This window comes from Penicillium coprophilum, assembly GCF_028826855.1.
Source record: "Penicillium coprophilum strain IBT 35676 chromosome Unknown utg000004l_segment0_segment0, whole genome shotgun sequence".
Classification (NCBI taxonomy): domain Eukaryota; kingdom Fungi; phylum Ascomycota; class Eurotiomycetes; order Eurotiales; family Aspergillaceae; genus Penicillium; species Penicillium coprophilum.
Window position 1 is genome coordinate 7,670,036 of NW_026622723.1, and position 15,101 is coordinate 7,685,136.

The window sequence follows — 15,101 nt, forward strand, 5'->3', positions numbered from 1 at the left end:
AACTTCCCTAATCTCCCCGGTTTTAATATTCCGGACAATCCAAGTCTCCGGAGAATCATTTATCTTAGTACCTTTTCCCCCATTGTAAAAGCCATCGAGATTTCATCAGGAAAAGATGACCCTACCTTTCTGGCCCCTCGTTGGGGTGTTGATTGTAGTCTTCTATCTACTTCAACGACCAACTTCCAGTTTGAAGCATATCCCAATTATCAGGTACAATGCGTATCTACCAGATTTCATCAATCGGTTGATATACTACCCCAAAGCTGCTTCGATGATCAGTGCAGGATATAAAAAGGTTAGTATACATGAAATCAATCCGTCAACCCTGCTGATATCTGTCTGCAATATTTAGTACAGGGATAGTCCATTTCGCCTACTCACCAGCGATGGAGAGGTCATCGTGTTGCCCGTGAAGTATCAAGATGAACTGAGACACCTTCCTCCTTCGAAACTCAGTTCTCTACATGCCCAATATGAAGTAATCCCATGAGCTTTGTCTGTACTACGTTACGTTGAGAGGTTGGAGCTGATATACTACTTTACAGAACGCGTTGGGCCAGTATACCAACATTATTATCGATACTCTTTTACCTGCTTTGACTGTACGGAAAAAGTTGACGCCTAATCTAGGTACTGATATCATTTGGTGTTCTTATTCTCAACATGCAAAACTAGACTATTAATCTATATCAAATAGCCCAAGTCATTCCCGGTGTCATCGACGAGCTACGAGCAGCATTTGACGCCGCTCTCCCAGAATGCGAAGGTGGGATATGCGAACGCTACTTTGTGGGACCTGTTTTACATTCCAACACTCGGGTACTGACAGATAGTTACTGAACACAGACACTTGGATTCGAATCAACCCATGCGAGATGTTCACCCGGCTAATTGCACTCTCAACATCCCGCATGATGGCCGGCGACAGCCTGCGCGAAAACGAAGAATGGCTCAACGTCGCAAGCAGCTACGCAGTGAACGTAGGAATCACAATTCTCCTACTTCGTCCAGTCCCAAAATACCTCCGTCCCATCTTTGCGCCCTTCCTCCCCAGCGTCCGGAAGATGAAGAAACAGTTACGCTTCGCGAAAGACCTCTTCATTCCCATGATCCACGAACGCAGAATGGCACAGCAGGCTAAAGACCCGAACTATACCAAGCCGAACGACTTCTTGCAGTGGATGATGGACCTGAGCGAGGAAAAAAACGAGAACTTAGCACCGGATACCCTGGCACATCACATGCTGCTCTTGGTCACACTGGCGGTTACTCACACCAGCACGATGGCCTTGTCTCACTGTCTCTTTGACTTGGTTACTAGACCCGAGTATATCGAGCCCCTGAGGGAAGAAGTGAGTCGGACTCTACCTGATGGCTGGTATAAGGCGACTCAGGCTTCGTTGAAGGAGCAGTCTCGTCTGGATAGCTTCTTGCGCGAGTCTCAACGCTTCGCTCCGCCTGGTGAATGTGAGTCTTGTGAAGCTCTTATGGCTATGCCGTATAGTCAGTTGGAGACAGGGTTGTAATTCGATGTGCTCTAACCTATACCTCCTTTAGTGAACTTCCACCGTATCGTCAAAGAACCCATCACGCTCCATGATGGTCTCGTTCTTCCAGTAGAAACACACATCTGTTTCGCTGCGGGTCCGATTAGCAAAGACGACGCTTTCATCAAAAACCCATCTGTCTTCGACGGATTTCGCTGGTGTCATAACCCTCAGGACCGCTACATCCTCACTCCTGAGCTTGCAGAACCCTTTATCCTGGATGTTGCTGGCGAGAAGATGCAAGCTGGGAAGTCGATGTCTTCCGCCTATTTCGTTTCTATCACCAATACTAACATGCACTTCGGGTTCGGGGTCCAGGCGTGTCCTGGTCGGTTCTTTGCGGCAAACACTTTGAAGGCGATTTTGAGTCGCATCATCCTTGACTATGAGTTCAAGTTCGTTCAAGATCTAGGAGGAAAAAGACCTCCTAATCTCGTAGTTGGTGAGCATATTCTTCCTAGCATGAGTACTGAGATGCTGTTTCGGAAAAGGCCGATTGGACTTTGAAAAGGGGGGAAAGTTTTGGAGAATTTGCTTGTTAGACTTATTTTATTTAACGTGTCACGGTTCTTGCTTTATGTCGCAAAAGAACCTCAGATTGGGAAATACGATGATCGAGTTTTGGTTTCAGTTCCATCGTACATTCATCTTCAATAGATATAAGCACTGCCTAGACGACTATGCCTAGACAGGGCGCACATATCTAAAGTGTCCATATACATACAGGGTTCAAATCCAATCGTTTCATCATTTCTTCTCTCTTTTCGTCATTTCTGCTCTCGCGAGTATCACATCCATTATTCACTGGGAACTGGGTTGGGGCGCACCTCGCCCACGACCTCCTCTGCCACGGAACCCATTACCACGACCGCGGCCGCGGCCGCGTCCTCGATCCAGTCCCTGCGGCGGCGGAACGTGAGAGTAGTTCTGCGGACGGAAGTTAGGATTGTTTTGGATAACACCCTCGCTGGGGTCGCTATTATCCATGGCGACATATCCACCACGGGCACCTCCCCGACCGCCGCCACGGGGGCCACGGGGAACACCGCCACCATTGGTATGGGGCCGGAAGGGGAGAGTGGTCTGCTGCCCGTTGTTGAGACCTCCGCGACCTCCACGCCCAGCTCCGTTACCCTGCCCGGAGACAGCTCCTCGGAAAGAGCCTCTGAGGGGCGCAGGGGTGGGTGCGTTCCTCAGTTGGCCCTGTCCGTGAGGACCCATCGGGGCGCCATACTCGGCAACTGTCAAAGGAGTCTGTGCCTGCTTGGTTTGCTGGCTGGTTGTAGCACGGGAACTGGTGATAAGTTGTCGGTTGGAGATGTTGAGGAGGGAAGACGCCAGAACAGTCTGGCCACGGAAGGGTGAGCATCGGCCACCTAGTGTTGTACCGCTCATGAACGACACATCAAACACAACATCAAGCAAAAGCGCTCGTGCGGTTCTGGTGAGACCGACGACAGTGCCACGAGTAGCGATGGGCACCTTACCAGAATCTTGAGCATACACAACCCGATCGCCAAGCCTAAAGCTTTGGTTTCCAAGGCGGTGCTCGACATCCGCAGGCCGAAGGAGAGCACTACGGGGTACACCCCGAACCTTCTTCGGCTGCATATCTGGCAGGGACGCATTGAGAGCATCGGCATCCTGCTCAATCAACATCACAATATCCGAGTCAAGTTGCTCAGCGTCAAGTGGGACTCTCTCGAAGTTCTTGGCTTCGATAGATTTGAGCCAATCCTTGATCTCCTTCATCTTCACCGCAGCAATTTCCTCGGGATAGAAATCGGTCGGCGAATAACGGTCGCTTTGAGGATTGCGCTGGATACCAGCAATGAAATCAGGGAAATTAATCATGTACTGTTGGATCAGTTCCACTGCCTTCTGGCTAAATTCCCAGCCGGATTCTCCCCGACGAGAGTATCCAAGAACCTTCTGTTGCTTGGCCTGGAACTTGAGGTTAAGACCGAGGTTCGCGCGTTGACCTTCGATGTCAACGGTAAAGGAAGATGTGATCTTAGCCAGTACCAAAGGATTGAGGCGAAGACTGCGCGCAACAGCGTATGAAGGCATGTAAGGGCAGAGTTGCTCAGCCGCCTTAACACGCTCTCGACCGAATTCTGGCTCCCGACCTTTCACAGCCGCAACCAATCCATTCACCTTTCCGTCTTCGTGTCCACTAACATAAACGGGTCTTCCGTAATTGAAGTCACCCAAGAAGAATGCACGAGAACCCTCTGGGAATTCTTCTTGGATAGATAGAGCTTCCCGCTCGATGAAACGTTGATCAGGGTTGATCACCTCATCAACAACGACCTGAAGAGCATGGTCCGTCTCTTGGCCGGGTATATCAGCGAATTCCTTGATTATGGCTCCATCCTCTGTCTTGCTCATGCCCTTTAGTAGTTGAATGTGAACCATAGACTCGACATCGCCAATGATAATTGCAAGACGCTTGCTGTAGGTGCCCTCGATCTTGTTGGCCTTCCTCTTCCATTGCTCAATCTGCTGGGGGGTATGGGGAATAGCCAAAGGGTGTTCTTCTCCAGGAGGAAGAATATAATCGAACAATTCATCCGAGACACGAACCACAAGAGCTTCTTGTAAGAATGGATAGCCCACATGGACACGCTTCCCAAGCTTTGTCTTGGCCAGTTCGATGCTTGACCGGCTTCCGGGATCAAGAAGTGTAATAACCTGGCTCTCATTGCGGCTGTCTTGATTGAACACGCAAACGCCATGGAAACCCAATTGGCCATGGTGGGGAAGTGTCTTGATGCTAGGGAAACCAGCAAGCGCTGCCTTGCCTAGGTGCACGCCGTCCATTAAGCCAGCGAAGGGCTTCAAACCATCCATGACGGGGAGGTCAAAGATATTCTCAATGCAACGGCAGCTAGGAAGATCCGGGAATACGCCAGGCATCGAGGAGGGGTAAACAAAGTTCACATCTGGGGAATACGTGAATTTGAGACAGGCCCCAAAGTCGTTCCTTGCTTTTTCATCCGCGGAAAGTAGGTTTTCTTTCGTTTTAAGGGCGGACAACAGCCGTTTCTCGTCGATGAATGGGATCTTTACAACGGCTTCCCATTCCATCTTTTTCCCGTTCATATCGAGGTCGAAATCACGAGGGTAGAAATCGTAAATGGGGGAATCAGGAGAGGTCATCAGGTCCCAATAGGCAGTAGGCACAATCTTCTTGCTGCGGTCGGGCAAGACACCCATGAGCTGGTCGAACGGCCGGAAGGGCTGTCCCAATTTGAAGTCCATGTCTGCATCAAGACCATCATTCACATCTGTCCCACCGTCAGAAATCAAGATAATCCCAGAAAAAAAGGGGATTCATTCTACTAACCAGAGATCATAGGGGCATAGTGGTACTGGAAGAACCAAGGCCACGATGCAATGCCACGATAATAATAGAACAAGACCCACTGGAGTCCTTGCACATAGTTTTGCGCCAACTTCTTCATCTCTTCCTTGTTGTCGAGGCCCCAACCGAACTTAGTTCGGTAATAATTATCTTTCCACTGAAGGAACTTGGAGTCATATTTCTCCTGCGCGACCTTCTGCGCTTCCTCCGCCGTCATCTCCTGAACTTTGGCCTTCTCATACTTCCGAACGATACGCTGTACAGCCATCGATGCCTCCTCGTCCTCTTCGTCGTCATCACTATCACCCTGTGTCGGAGGCAACGAGAGCCTCATAAACCGATCACCGTTCTCATTTTCGATGGAAGCCCAAGACAATCGAAGGTCATTCGCAAGCTGTTCGACGAAAGTGCGGTCACGAGCTGGAAGTGTAGGAGGGAGGTCGAGGGGTTCAGAAGCCTTGTCGGACCGGTTCAGAACGTACTTCTTGACCGTCTTGAGGATCTCCTTCTGCGAAGGAGTGAGTGTAAGCTCTTTCTTTTGTTGTGAGCTCGAAAAATCAAGGGTTAAGTCTTTCTTCGATTTGAGCCATTGGGCATCGGAGTTTTCCGCCTCAAAGAACCGGTATTCCACGGCACTAAGTGCGGTCACAAGCATACCCAACCGTTGCACATTGATAACACCTTGTTCGTTGATGTAGCCGCCCATCTTTGGTAGCACCTCCTTGTAGAGCTTGAACATAAGGGCAAGGGCACCCTCGTTGATATGTAAATTTGGCAAGTTGGGCAAGAAATCGTTGCCAACAAAAAAGGCCATAAGAATGAAATCATCAATGACACGCTCCATATCGAATGGGAAACCCAGAACACCTTCTTCTTTTAGCTCTTGGAATTCTAATTCCAAATACTCCCGAACCACGCTGAGATGCAACAAATAAAAGTTTTGGTGTTCCAATTCCTTGGACTTCTTGGATACTTGGCGACCAAAGGTCACCTCCTCTCGAAGAAGGCAAAAATGAGGGTCATGGCTGAGAAGACCCAGCATGATCAGATCGGCATCCAGACCGTAAAGACAATGGCGAACGTTGGATTCATAGTCGGGCTGCGCTTTCGAGCAGCGAATGTATTCCATAATCTTGTGCTCGCCTTCTCCTGGAACCTCATGGCCAGAGAGCACAATTTCCACACCTTGCCAATCTGTGTCTTCCGAGATTTTCTTGTTGATGAAGTATTTGAGTTGTTTCGTCAATTTTTGCATGAACTCGGTACCCGGGGTGATGCAGTTGCTGTCAAAGGCATCTTCCTTTGGCATCTCCAGACCCTGCTGGATGGCCTTCTCCTTCGCGGTCTCCGCATCCAAGGCGGTTCGGAAACGGCGGGCACGTTGTTGATTCATCTTAGCGCGAGGCGCAACACCGTCTACCGCCATATAGAACAGTTTCTTGGGCTTGATCTTGCCAAATAGATGTTCAATGTAATTGAAGATCGCAATGAACATTTGATCCTCCGTCATACGAAATGTCGGAGAGTCACTGTCACTATGCGTACAATTGTGAATAATGCCGTTCATGTCAAGGTATAGGCTATCAAATTCAGGTATCCGGCTCTCTGCGATCAGCATCGAGATAGACGGATACCGCTCACTCAGCCAGCGGAAGAATTTCGGGACACCCATGGTGAAGATGGGGTGGGATCGATGACAAAAGCGTCAAGGAATCGAGCAGGTTATTTATCGTAAGAGTTGAGAGATCGTAGAGGGGTTCTCGTAAAGGACTGAAATAGAGTAACCTGCGACGAAAGGCGAATTCATCCAATGAAGAACTCTTGGATCAGATACTGCGTGAATAAAGTGTTGCCCAACGAGCGTTATAGGGATAGAAACGAAAAACACGCAAGAGAAAGATTCAGTAAAGCCAAACCGACGCTTTTCAGTTATCTATGATGCAAGAAAGCAGGTGTCCCCACGATGTGAACATTGAAGAGTCAACGGAGCTCGTTCACCGCCTACCAATGTGGACTAGTGCCATTACAGGCCTCCCAGCACTCATTAACGCGCTCATGCGCGTAGCTTTCCTCCGCCCACCTGTTCGTTTCACGCACTCTTTTTAAGTGGCTTAAGTTCCATCGTCTCGTGATCTCAATATATTGCTTGGTCTATACTACCCCAAAACCATGGATCACTATGAAGACGATGCTGGTGAGCATTCATACCCTTGTGCACTACTTGAAATCTCAATCTAATCAAGTTCTAGGTGCTGGTGACGAGCATGAGAAAGACCAAGATCAGGATCAGGATCAGGACCATGAACATGCTGATGAGAAGGCGATCAACGAAGGTAGCTTTGCTCAGCCTCTTTCCGCGTCTGCCAATTACAATCATATCTAATCATATTCATTGAGAACAGAGTACAAAACATGGAAGAAGAATGCGCCCTTCCTCTATGATATGATCCTGAGCACAGCATTAGAATGGCCTACTCTTACAACCCAATGGCTTCCAGATAAGCAAGAGTATGCGCCACCGAACTTCTACTGGTCCACTCATCAACCTAACCAAGTCTATCTTCAGAGTCCCAGACAAGCCATACTCAACTCACCGTCTCCTCATTGGCACACATACCACTGGTGAAGCGCAGAACTACCTTCAGATTGCTCAAGTGCAACTCCCAAACCCTAATGCCCCAAACCCGGACGACTATGACGAAGAGAAGGGAGAGATTGGAGGCTATGGCGGGGGTTCAAAGAAGGCTCAGATGGAGATCAAGTTTAACATTGTGCAAAAGATCGATCACAAGGGCGAGGTCAACAAGGCTCGTTATCAGCCACAAAACCCGAATATCATTGCTACAATGTGCACGGATGGTCGGGTGATGATCTGGGATCGCTCTAAGCACCCCAGCTTGCCAACTGGCACAGTGAACCCTCAAATGGAGCTCTTAGGTCATGAAGCTGAAGGCTTCGGGCTTAGCTGGAACCCTCACGTGGCCGGCCACCTCGCAACGGGCAGTGAGGACAAGACTGTTCGGCTTTGGTAAGCGGGCCCAATACACGAAATCTGAGATTTGGTGTGAGTAGCAGCTAATGAGGCTCACCACAGGGATATTACTACATACACCAAGGGCAACAAGGCAGTGCGGCCCAGCCGGACTTTCACGCACCACTCCTCGATCGTCAACGACGTTCAACATCACCCTCTCCACTCCTCTCTCATCGGAACTGTCTCCGATGACATCACGCTTCAAATCCTTGATACCCGCCAAGATGATTCCACTCGTGCGGCTGCTTCGGCTGAAGGCCAGCACCGCGATGCCATCAACTCCATTTCTTTCAACCCGGCTTCCGAGACAATCCTGGCCACGGGTTCTGCTGATAAGACTATCGGTATCTGGGATCTCCGTAACCTGAACTCGAAGCTCCACTCACTAGAGGGCCACACTGATTCGGTGCAATCTATCTCATGGCATCCATTCGAGGAGTCGGTCCTGGCAAGTTCCAGTTATGACCGCAAGATCATGTTCTGGGACCTCAGCCGGGCAGGCGAGGAGCAAACCCCTGAGGATGCTCAAGATGGGCCACCAGAGCTGTGAGTGACCACTTCTTTTTTCCCCCTCGTCATAAAACGTGTTTGGATTTCTCACTGACTATTTTCTCTAGTCTCTTTATGCACGGTGGACACACGAACCGTATCTCGGACTTTAGCTGGAACCTAAGCGACCCTTGGGTTCTGTGTTCTGCTGCTGAGGACAATCTATTGCAGGTATGGAAGGTAGCAGATGCAATTGTGGGCAAGGACTTGGAGGATGTCCCAACAGAAGAAATTGAGGCGTGATATTATCTCTACCGGACTCCAATCATTTTTCATATCGGTGCTTCTTTGATATAGGTGAATTAAGACCATAGTGAATAATCATCAAAACACCATTACATTGGACTTCCATATGGTGAGGGTTCTTGTTACTAGCAACATGGTGCCCTAATATTTCCATAATCGGATATATACGGAGTATTGAAGCGCATGTATGTTATTGTTACCCATGGTCACCAGCCTACATATGATAGATCTAAGTCACACAGCATCTGCATATATATGTTCTTTGACTAACATAATGCTTCTAATCAAGGGGGAGGGGACAACTCTTGTATGTATACTCCGTACTGGGCTCTTTTTAGACACAATATACCCATGAAGCGTTGGCACATGGATTCAAAGAAATGTAACAATCAGTTCAGAATCGGGCATCTTAGCCATAGGAGTTACAGTAATATCAGTATCTTTTGCCATAAGTACCCTGTTGCTCTCCTCTCACCTCCGGGGCTAGAAATATATATTTCACACCGTTTTCACACCAAAGTGCATTCACTCACGTTCCACTACCTGAATGTAACGTGGAACTATATGCCTAGAAGTAGAAATAAAGAATGTATATATCACTACGCAGTATATAGATATGTTATACATCGATCTACTATGCATCGGCCCCAGAGTCCGTTTATCCCGCGGGGAGCATGTCATCATCCTGGTGAGTTCTGATTGGTGGTGATTGGTGGGGGGCGATGAGGGGGACAAAAGAAAGTTAGCGTTTGCTAGAAAAAAAAATGACTCTGACTTCAGATGTTCAGTATATATAAGTCGTGAACATCTTTTCTCCTTTTTTACTTTCAATCAACTTCATATTCATCATGGGTTCTGATACTCCTAGCCCCAAGCCTTCAGCTATCCCGTCTCACATGCTGAACGGTAGCTCCCCGCTACAACGATCAACGGGCGCCCGTGATTCTCGTGAGCGTGAGAGTCTTAATACATCCATTCGTTCTTCTTTTGAACCTCGAATTCCCATTGATTTTGAATCTTCTGAGGCCAAGCCCGAGTCCAAGACCGAGACCGAGGCCGAAACTGAGACTGGAGCCGCCCCCACCCACGCCGTTTCCAGTGCCTCCGTGCCAATTCGCAGTGTGGCGCCAGTGCGGTATGTATACAGCGAATATCAACCTTGATGGTCATGACATTGTCAATTTCACTGCTAATCTCTGGGCTCTAGTCCTAGCTTGAATGACCCTCCCCGCGATCCCCGGGATGCGGCCGCCCCATTGACGCCTTCAACCACTGTCAGCCGACCTGCTAGCCCCTACACATTGAACCCTCCTATCGACTTTGATGGTCTCAGCTGGCCTTGTTAGTGATATGAGCCCCGTCGGTGGACACCAGTATATTGGTACATTCTTCTAACTGTCATCTAGGCCCGGGAACCCGACAGCGGAAGGAGTCGACCCCCGAGGAGACCGAACAACGACTAGAGAAGATGTCTGGAGCTATTCGAACAATTCTGGAATGTATTGGCGAGGATCCGGAAAGAGAGGGTCTTCTGGAGACTCCCATGCGATACGCCAAGGCCATGCTCTACTTCACCAAGGGCTACGAGGAGAATGTCCGGGATTTGGTCAACAACGCTGTCTTCCACGAGGACCACGATGAGTTGGTCATTGTCAAGGACATCGACGTCTTCTCGATGTGCGAGCATCATATGGTGCCGTTCACCGGAAAGGTAAGAATTGCTACATATCATACTGTGCTGATATCGTTTTAACAACTTCCAGATGCATATCGGATATATCCCTGACCGCCGCGTCCTTGGTTTGTCAAAATTGGCTCGCCTGGCAGAGATGTTCTCTCGCAGACTTCAGGTCCAGGAGCGTCTTACCAAGCAAGTGGCGTTAGCGATTTCAGAGGTTCTCCAGCCTCGCGGCGTCGGTGTCGTTATGGAATCTTCCCACCTTTGCATGGTTATGCGCGGTGTTCAGAAGGTTAGCAGCACCACCACTACTAGCTGTATGCTGGGATGTATGCGTTCCAGCGCCAAGACTCGCGAAGAGTTCTTGACTCTGCTGAACCGGAGATAAATACTCCATCTCCGCTTCCCCAACCTAAATTTAGGTAGTTGATTTTTGGTTTCTTGGAGTTTTGGGTGGTGACCTTTCAACAGGTTTTGGGTCTTGCTTTTTACTTTACATGTTAAGCGTGGATTGGTGTTTCTCTGGTCTTCTCTGTCTCGGTTCTCCTGCACATACTTGGGCGAATCTTCGCTCTGTTGTTTGTCATGTCCCTTCCTTTCTGAAGTTTCCAAGCTCCTTTAGAGCCGTTGACTTCGTGGGAAATGGCAAATACCTCTTCCTCAGCCGATGATGGGCTCGAGGTAGAAAAAAATCTCCCTCATTCCCTGTCTCCTACCTTACTAACACAAACCCTCAAGAGGCCTTTGCTCTACGGTCTGTTGAGATCTCACTCGATAGCACTCGCAAGGCTGTTTCAACACTTGATCCCATGCCGCTTACGGCAATTCTAGTAATGTCCACTTAGATACGATGTATGTATTAGAACCAATGTACAACCTTCTTTTCATCTCTTCTTTCCTGATTTAGAACAATTAGACCTAGTGTATCGATCCTGGGCAGGGAAAATTATTGAGTTGTCGACCTGCAGTCGATTTCTATAGACCTATATGGCCTGTGTTAGGGCTTTTACGATACTACTGAAAGCTCCGAGCTTTGATCAAGGGAGGTCGTATAAGGACATAGATAGATATCTCTGGTTCCCAAGTGTTTCGTCGGCTTGAAGATATTGCCAGTGGTCCTGCACCGGCGACCTCGCTGGCGCCAAATCCTACATATTTGGTATCTCAGTGTATGGACCACTCCCGGCGACTAATGGCTTACATCGTCGAGTCGCTTACATCGTCGAGTCGCTTACATCGTCGAGTCGCTTACATCGTCGAGTCGCTTACATCGTCGAGTCGCTTACATCGTCGAGTCGCTTACATCGTCGAGTCGCTTACATCGTCGAGTCGCTTCTCACAGTTGCCGCGACGATGGGTTCTCCAGAACACGTCTTTTGTTCTGTTCTTTTCTTTCCTCGTGAACCATTCCAGCTCTTCCTGTTTCAACCATCTCCATCCAACTCTGCATCCGATTCTTGAACTCTACATCACCCGGAGGTCTTCATTCATTCATCTTTACTTGTTTTTCCTTCTGAATTCTCACTGCATTTGAGGTGTGTGTGCATCAAGTCACGTCCATCCCAGCCTTGCCTGTCAAAACATCAGGGCTACCAGGACCGCCGCAAGCAGCTTTACAACTACATTTCGTGGCATCAGTCTTATCTGTCTCCGTAAGTCCTGTGCGAGTTGATCCCGTTACCCTTCTTATGTGTGTTGCATAAAGCAACAGTTTCCAGGGCTTCAGGGGTTGAAATCTAATATTGATTCCACATGGAAGCTGGGCTTGTCCCCTTCCATGATGGTCATATTTTTCTTTGAAGAAAATATGATCTGATGTTTCTTTGTATACTGTTTACTTTCATCTGATATTCCTTTTGATCTGATCTATGCCTGCTTATTGACTTGCTATGAGACATGTCACTGATACATTTGCGAAAAGGCTTCTTACAAACTACCCTGCATCCAAGGGGTCTGCCCTGACAACATTGGATTGCAGGTATGTTGAATATATCTGATCCAATCAAGCATGAGACTTACTAACATAGAATTGAAGGTTGATTCACCTACCAAAAGGCATTTTTGCCAACAAAGTATCCAGTTCAACATAATGGATAACCACCCCCAACCCTCAGCCTCCCCTGGCTCCTCGAATCTTCCTTCCGGGGAAGATATCACTGACTTCATTAACGAGCCCACTGATGCCAATGAGTCTGCTGGTGCCAACCAGTCCACCGGAGTCAACCAACCCACTGGTACTGATGACTCTGCCGGCGGCAATGATCCTGTCGAGCCTGGACCCTCAAATTGGTCCCATCAACCCAGCCTTGAAATTCTCCAGGCGCACCTGGCAGCTGACGATAATCCTGATTCTGACTCTAGCGAGCCACCTGTGCATCCCGATTTCTATATCCATCTAGCCAGATTGCAAAGAATCAACGAAGCCAATCGAGTCAATGCGCGCAGAGAAGCCGAAGCTCAGCATCAAGCTCATCAAGCTTCTTTGGCACTCTATGACACCCAGCATCAAGCTTCTCCCATGTTCAATGACCCCCAGCGTGGAAGCTCGCAGCTTGCTAACGACCCCAGCCAATCCTTGTACGATGCCAGTGCCGAACGTCGATTGCAGCCATCCCCAATGGACATGCCTGAGCGATATGAAACCCAGCCTTCCACTGAAGCCGGTCTATCCGAGCCAATCCCACATGATCGTTACGAGACACCTGATCCCACAGGTTCTGTTCATCATCCCCAAGATCTTTCTTCTCACCACCAACCTCCGTCTCCCTACCCAATGGCAGCTGGTCACCAAGCTTCTGCTGGTCCAAGCACTTTGGGAAATCCTCCTACGACAGCACCTCAGCGACCCCGGTACACCGAATATGGTAACCCTTACACACTCGCACGCGAGCCAGATCTGGTGCCTGAAGGTGCCATTCCTTATTCCCAAGACCGCATCCTTCAAGCCTGGCTCATTCGACAGCAGCTTATTGCCGGCATTCGCCCTGAAAATCTTCAGCCCATGTCCAACCCACGCAGCCTGAACAGCAGAACGCCTCCTTGGATCGTGATCAATGACAGTGGTGCCCATATCATAAGAATGCGGCCTGCCAGATTCCACGGTGTCATGCTTCCTATGCCCGACCTTCCTTGGTTCCCGCGGCGCGCAAACCCCAATTCATCCACCGCGCCTGCTTCGTCAACTGCTCCTGGTGCTTCGAGTTTGCCCGCTACTTCAAACATCCAGACTGCTCCAAGTTCTGGTACTACTCAAAACTTGCCGGTTGGCCCTGACTTGTCGGCTGCCCCAAGTTCACCCGCTGCAAACTCGCCGGTTGGCCCAAATATTTCGGCTGCCCAAAATACACCGGTTGACACAGATTTGCCCACCGCCACTGACTTGCCGGTTGCTCAACCGGTTCGAGCTGCTGCAAACCCTCTGGCTGTCCAGCCAGTTACTCCACACGTGTCTGGTGGCCTAGGGGCCTCGGCTCCTCCAAACTCCCCGGTGGGCACACTCCCACAAGTCCCCATGGCTGCCCTCCAGTCACAGATCCGGGCGGCCCTGACCGGGCAAAACCGAACTGATACTGAATCTATCAGTTCGCAGGAGACCCCTGGGGCCGGGGCACCTCCTGCTAGTTCTCCCGGGGCCGCCCATGGCAATGGGGCCTCCAATGGGAACGGGGCTATGCCCCACGGAATCATCTGGGAGGAGCCCGAGGAGGACTCGGAGGACTCTGAGGGGCCTGTGTCGCCCCATCTCCGTCGTTTCCTTCTCGACGGTGGGGATGATCAATCCTCCTTGTGAGGATTGATTTAAGAATACTTCAATGTGTGTATGAGTAGTTTCTGAGGTGAATCATGCTTACAATGTAAGCAGAAAGTGAGGTGGGGGTGATCTGAAGTAGTTGCGAGAGTGAGGGGGATGTCAAATTTGATGTAGAGTATGTACGAATAAACTTGTATTATTATCAATTCTTCTCGGGTTTTGACCAAGGTAGAGACATATTCTTTTTGCGCCTAGATACTGATAGGCGATGGGATTGGCACTGTTGTGCTAAACATGCAGTCCCGGATTCTGATAATGGAGAGATATACGTTGGAAAAAACGTTATAATCCCTCTGAGGCAATATAAATACATAGTGTGTTAGGACGATACTATGAATGAGATTGATATAAGCAACCACCCGGACGGGACAACAAACGGAATCAGTCGTGTGGCGACATGTGTCAAAGGCGCAGTAAACACATTAGTGTCATCTCTGTCCAAAACCGCTTGTCACTCAAAAGCCGTAGTGGGAGACATCGCTGGTAGTATATTCTGTAAGCAAAACCTCCCTCTCTATGAGGTGTTGAGAAGTCAGGGCTGATTTATGCATCCAGACAATATGACACCACGTGACCCCATGTGACCCCACGCTCAGTTCCGGCACAACCTCGACCTTGCCCATGACATCAACCTTCCTCTTTGCTTTCTTAGTTCCTCGCTGATTCGGCATGGCGTGCGCCCCTGTGATTATACGGCGAATAATTTCTTTTGCTGAATCTAGATCCCTGGTCTTTCTGGGGGATGTTCCTTTTCTTTGTTTCCCCGGGTGAGAATGGCCGGGGGTTTGTGTTCCAGCCCATCCCGCTACATCTCGGGCTGACTTTCAGGCCTCGCCTTTGAGTTCCTTGCAACTACATCGGTATCA

At 49.3% G+C, this 15,101-nt stretch overlaps 5 protein-coding genes across 5 annotated transcripts; 4 read left to right on the forward strand and 1 right to left on the reverse strand.

Moving 5' to 3' along the window:
- Window positions 1-115: 115 nt before the first annotated feature.
- N7500_007325 (cytochrome P450) lies at window positions 116-2,057 on the forward strand (the record flags this gene model as incomplete). Its single annotated transcript, XM_056678469.1, has 6 exons — window positions 116-298; window positions 356-481; window positions 549-633; window positions 701-769; window positions 850-1,470; window positions 1,561-2,057. 6 exons carry the CDS (start codon window positions 116-118, stop codon window positions 2,055-2,057), a joined length of 1,581 nt encoding a protein of 526 aa, XP_056533469.1.
- A 294-nt stretch (window positions 2,058-2,351) lies between these two features.
- N7500_007326 (chromatin-binding exonuclease XRN1) lies at window positions 2,352-6,589 on the reverse strand (the record flags this gene model as incomplete). Its single annotated transcript, XM_056678470.1, has 2 exons — window positions 2,352-4,840; window positions 4,900-6,589. The coding sequence occupies 2 exons, from the start codon at window positions 6,587-6,589 to the stop codon at window positions 2,352-2,354; spliced, it is 4,179 nt and encodes a 1,392-aa protein (XP_056533470.1).
- A 497-nt stretch (window positions 6,590-7,086) lies between these two features.
- On the forward strand, window positions 7,087-8,743 carry N7500_007327 (WD repeat RBAP46/RBAP48/MSI1 family protein; the record flags this gene model as incomplete). The annotated part of the gene is made up of 6 exons (XM_056678471.1): window positions 7,087-7,111; window positions 7,167-7,250; window positions 7,320-7,425; window positions 7,484-7,945; window positions 8,012-8,497; window positions 8,569-8,743. 6 exons carry the CDS (start codon window positions 7,087-7,089, stop codon window positions 8,741-8,743), a joined length of 1,338 nt encoding a protein of 445 aa, XP_056533471.1.
- Window positions 8,744-9,594: 851 nt separating this feature from the next.
- N7500_007328 (GTP cyclohydrolase I) lies at window positions 9,595-10,812 on the forward strand (the record flags this gene model as incomplete). Its single annotated transcript, XM_056678472.1, has 4 exons — window positions 9,595-9,881; window positions 9,954-10,087; window positions 10,153-10,457; window positions 10,510-10,812. 4 exons carry the CDS (start codon window positions 9,595-9,597, stop codon window positions 10,810-10,812), a joined length of 1,029 nt encoding a protein of 342 aa, XP_056533472.1.
- A 1,701-nt stretch (window positions 10,813-12,513) lies between these two features.
- N7500_007329 (uncharacterized protein) lies at window positions 12,514-14,214 on the forward strand (the record flags this gene model as incomplete). The annotated part of the gene is made up of 1 exon (XM_056678473.1): window positions 12,514-14,214. One exon carries the CDS (start codon window positions 12,514-12,516, stop codon window positions 14,212-14,214), a length of 1,701 nt encoding a protein of 566 aa, XP_056533473.1.
- Between the last annotated feature and the right edge of the window lie 887 nt (window positions 14,215-15,101).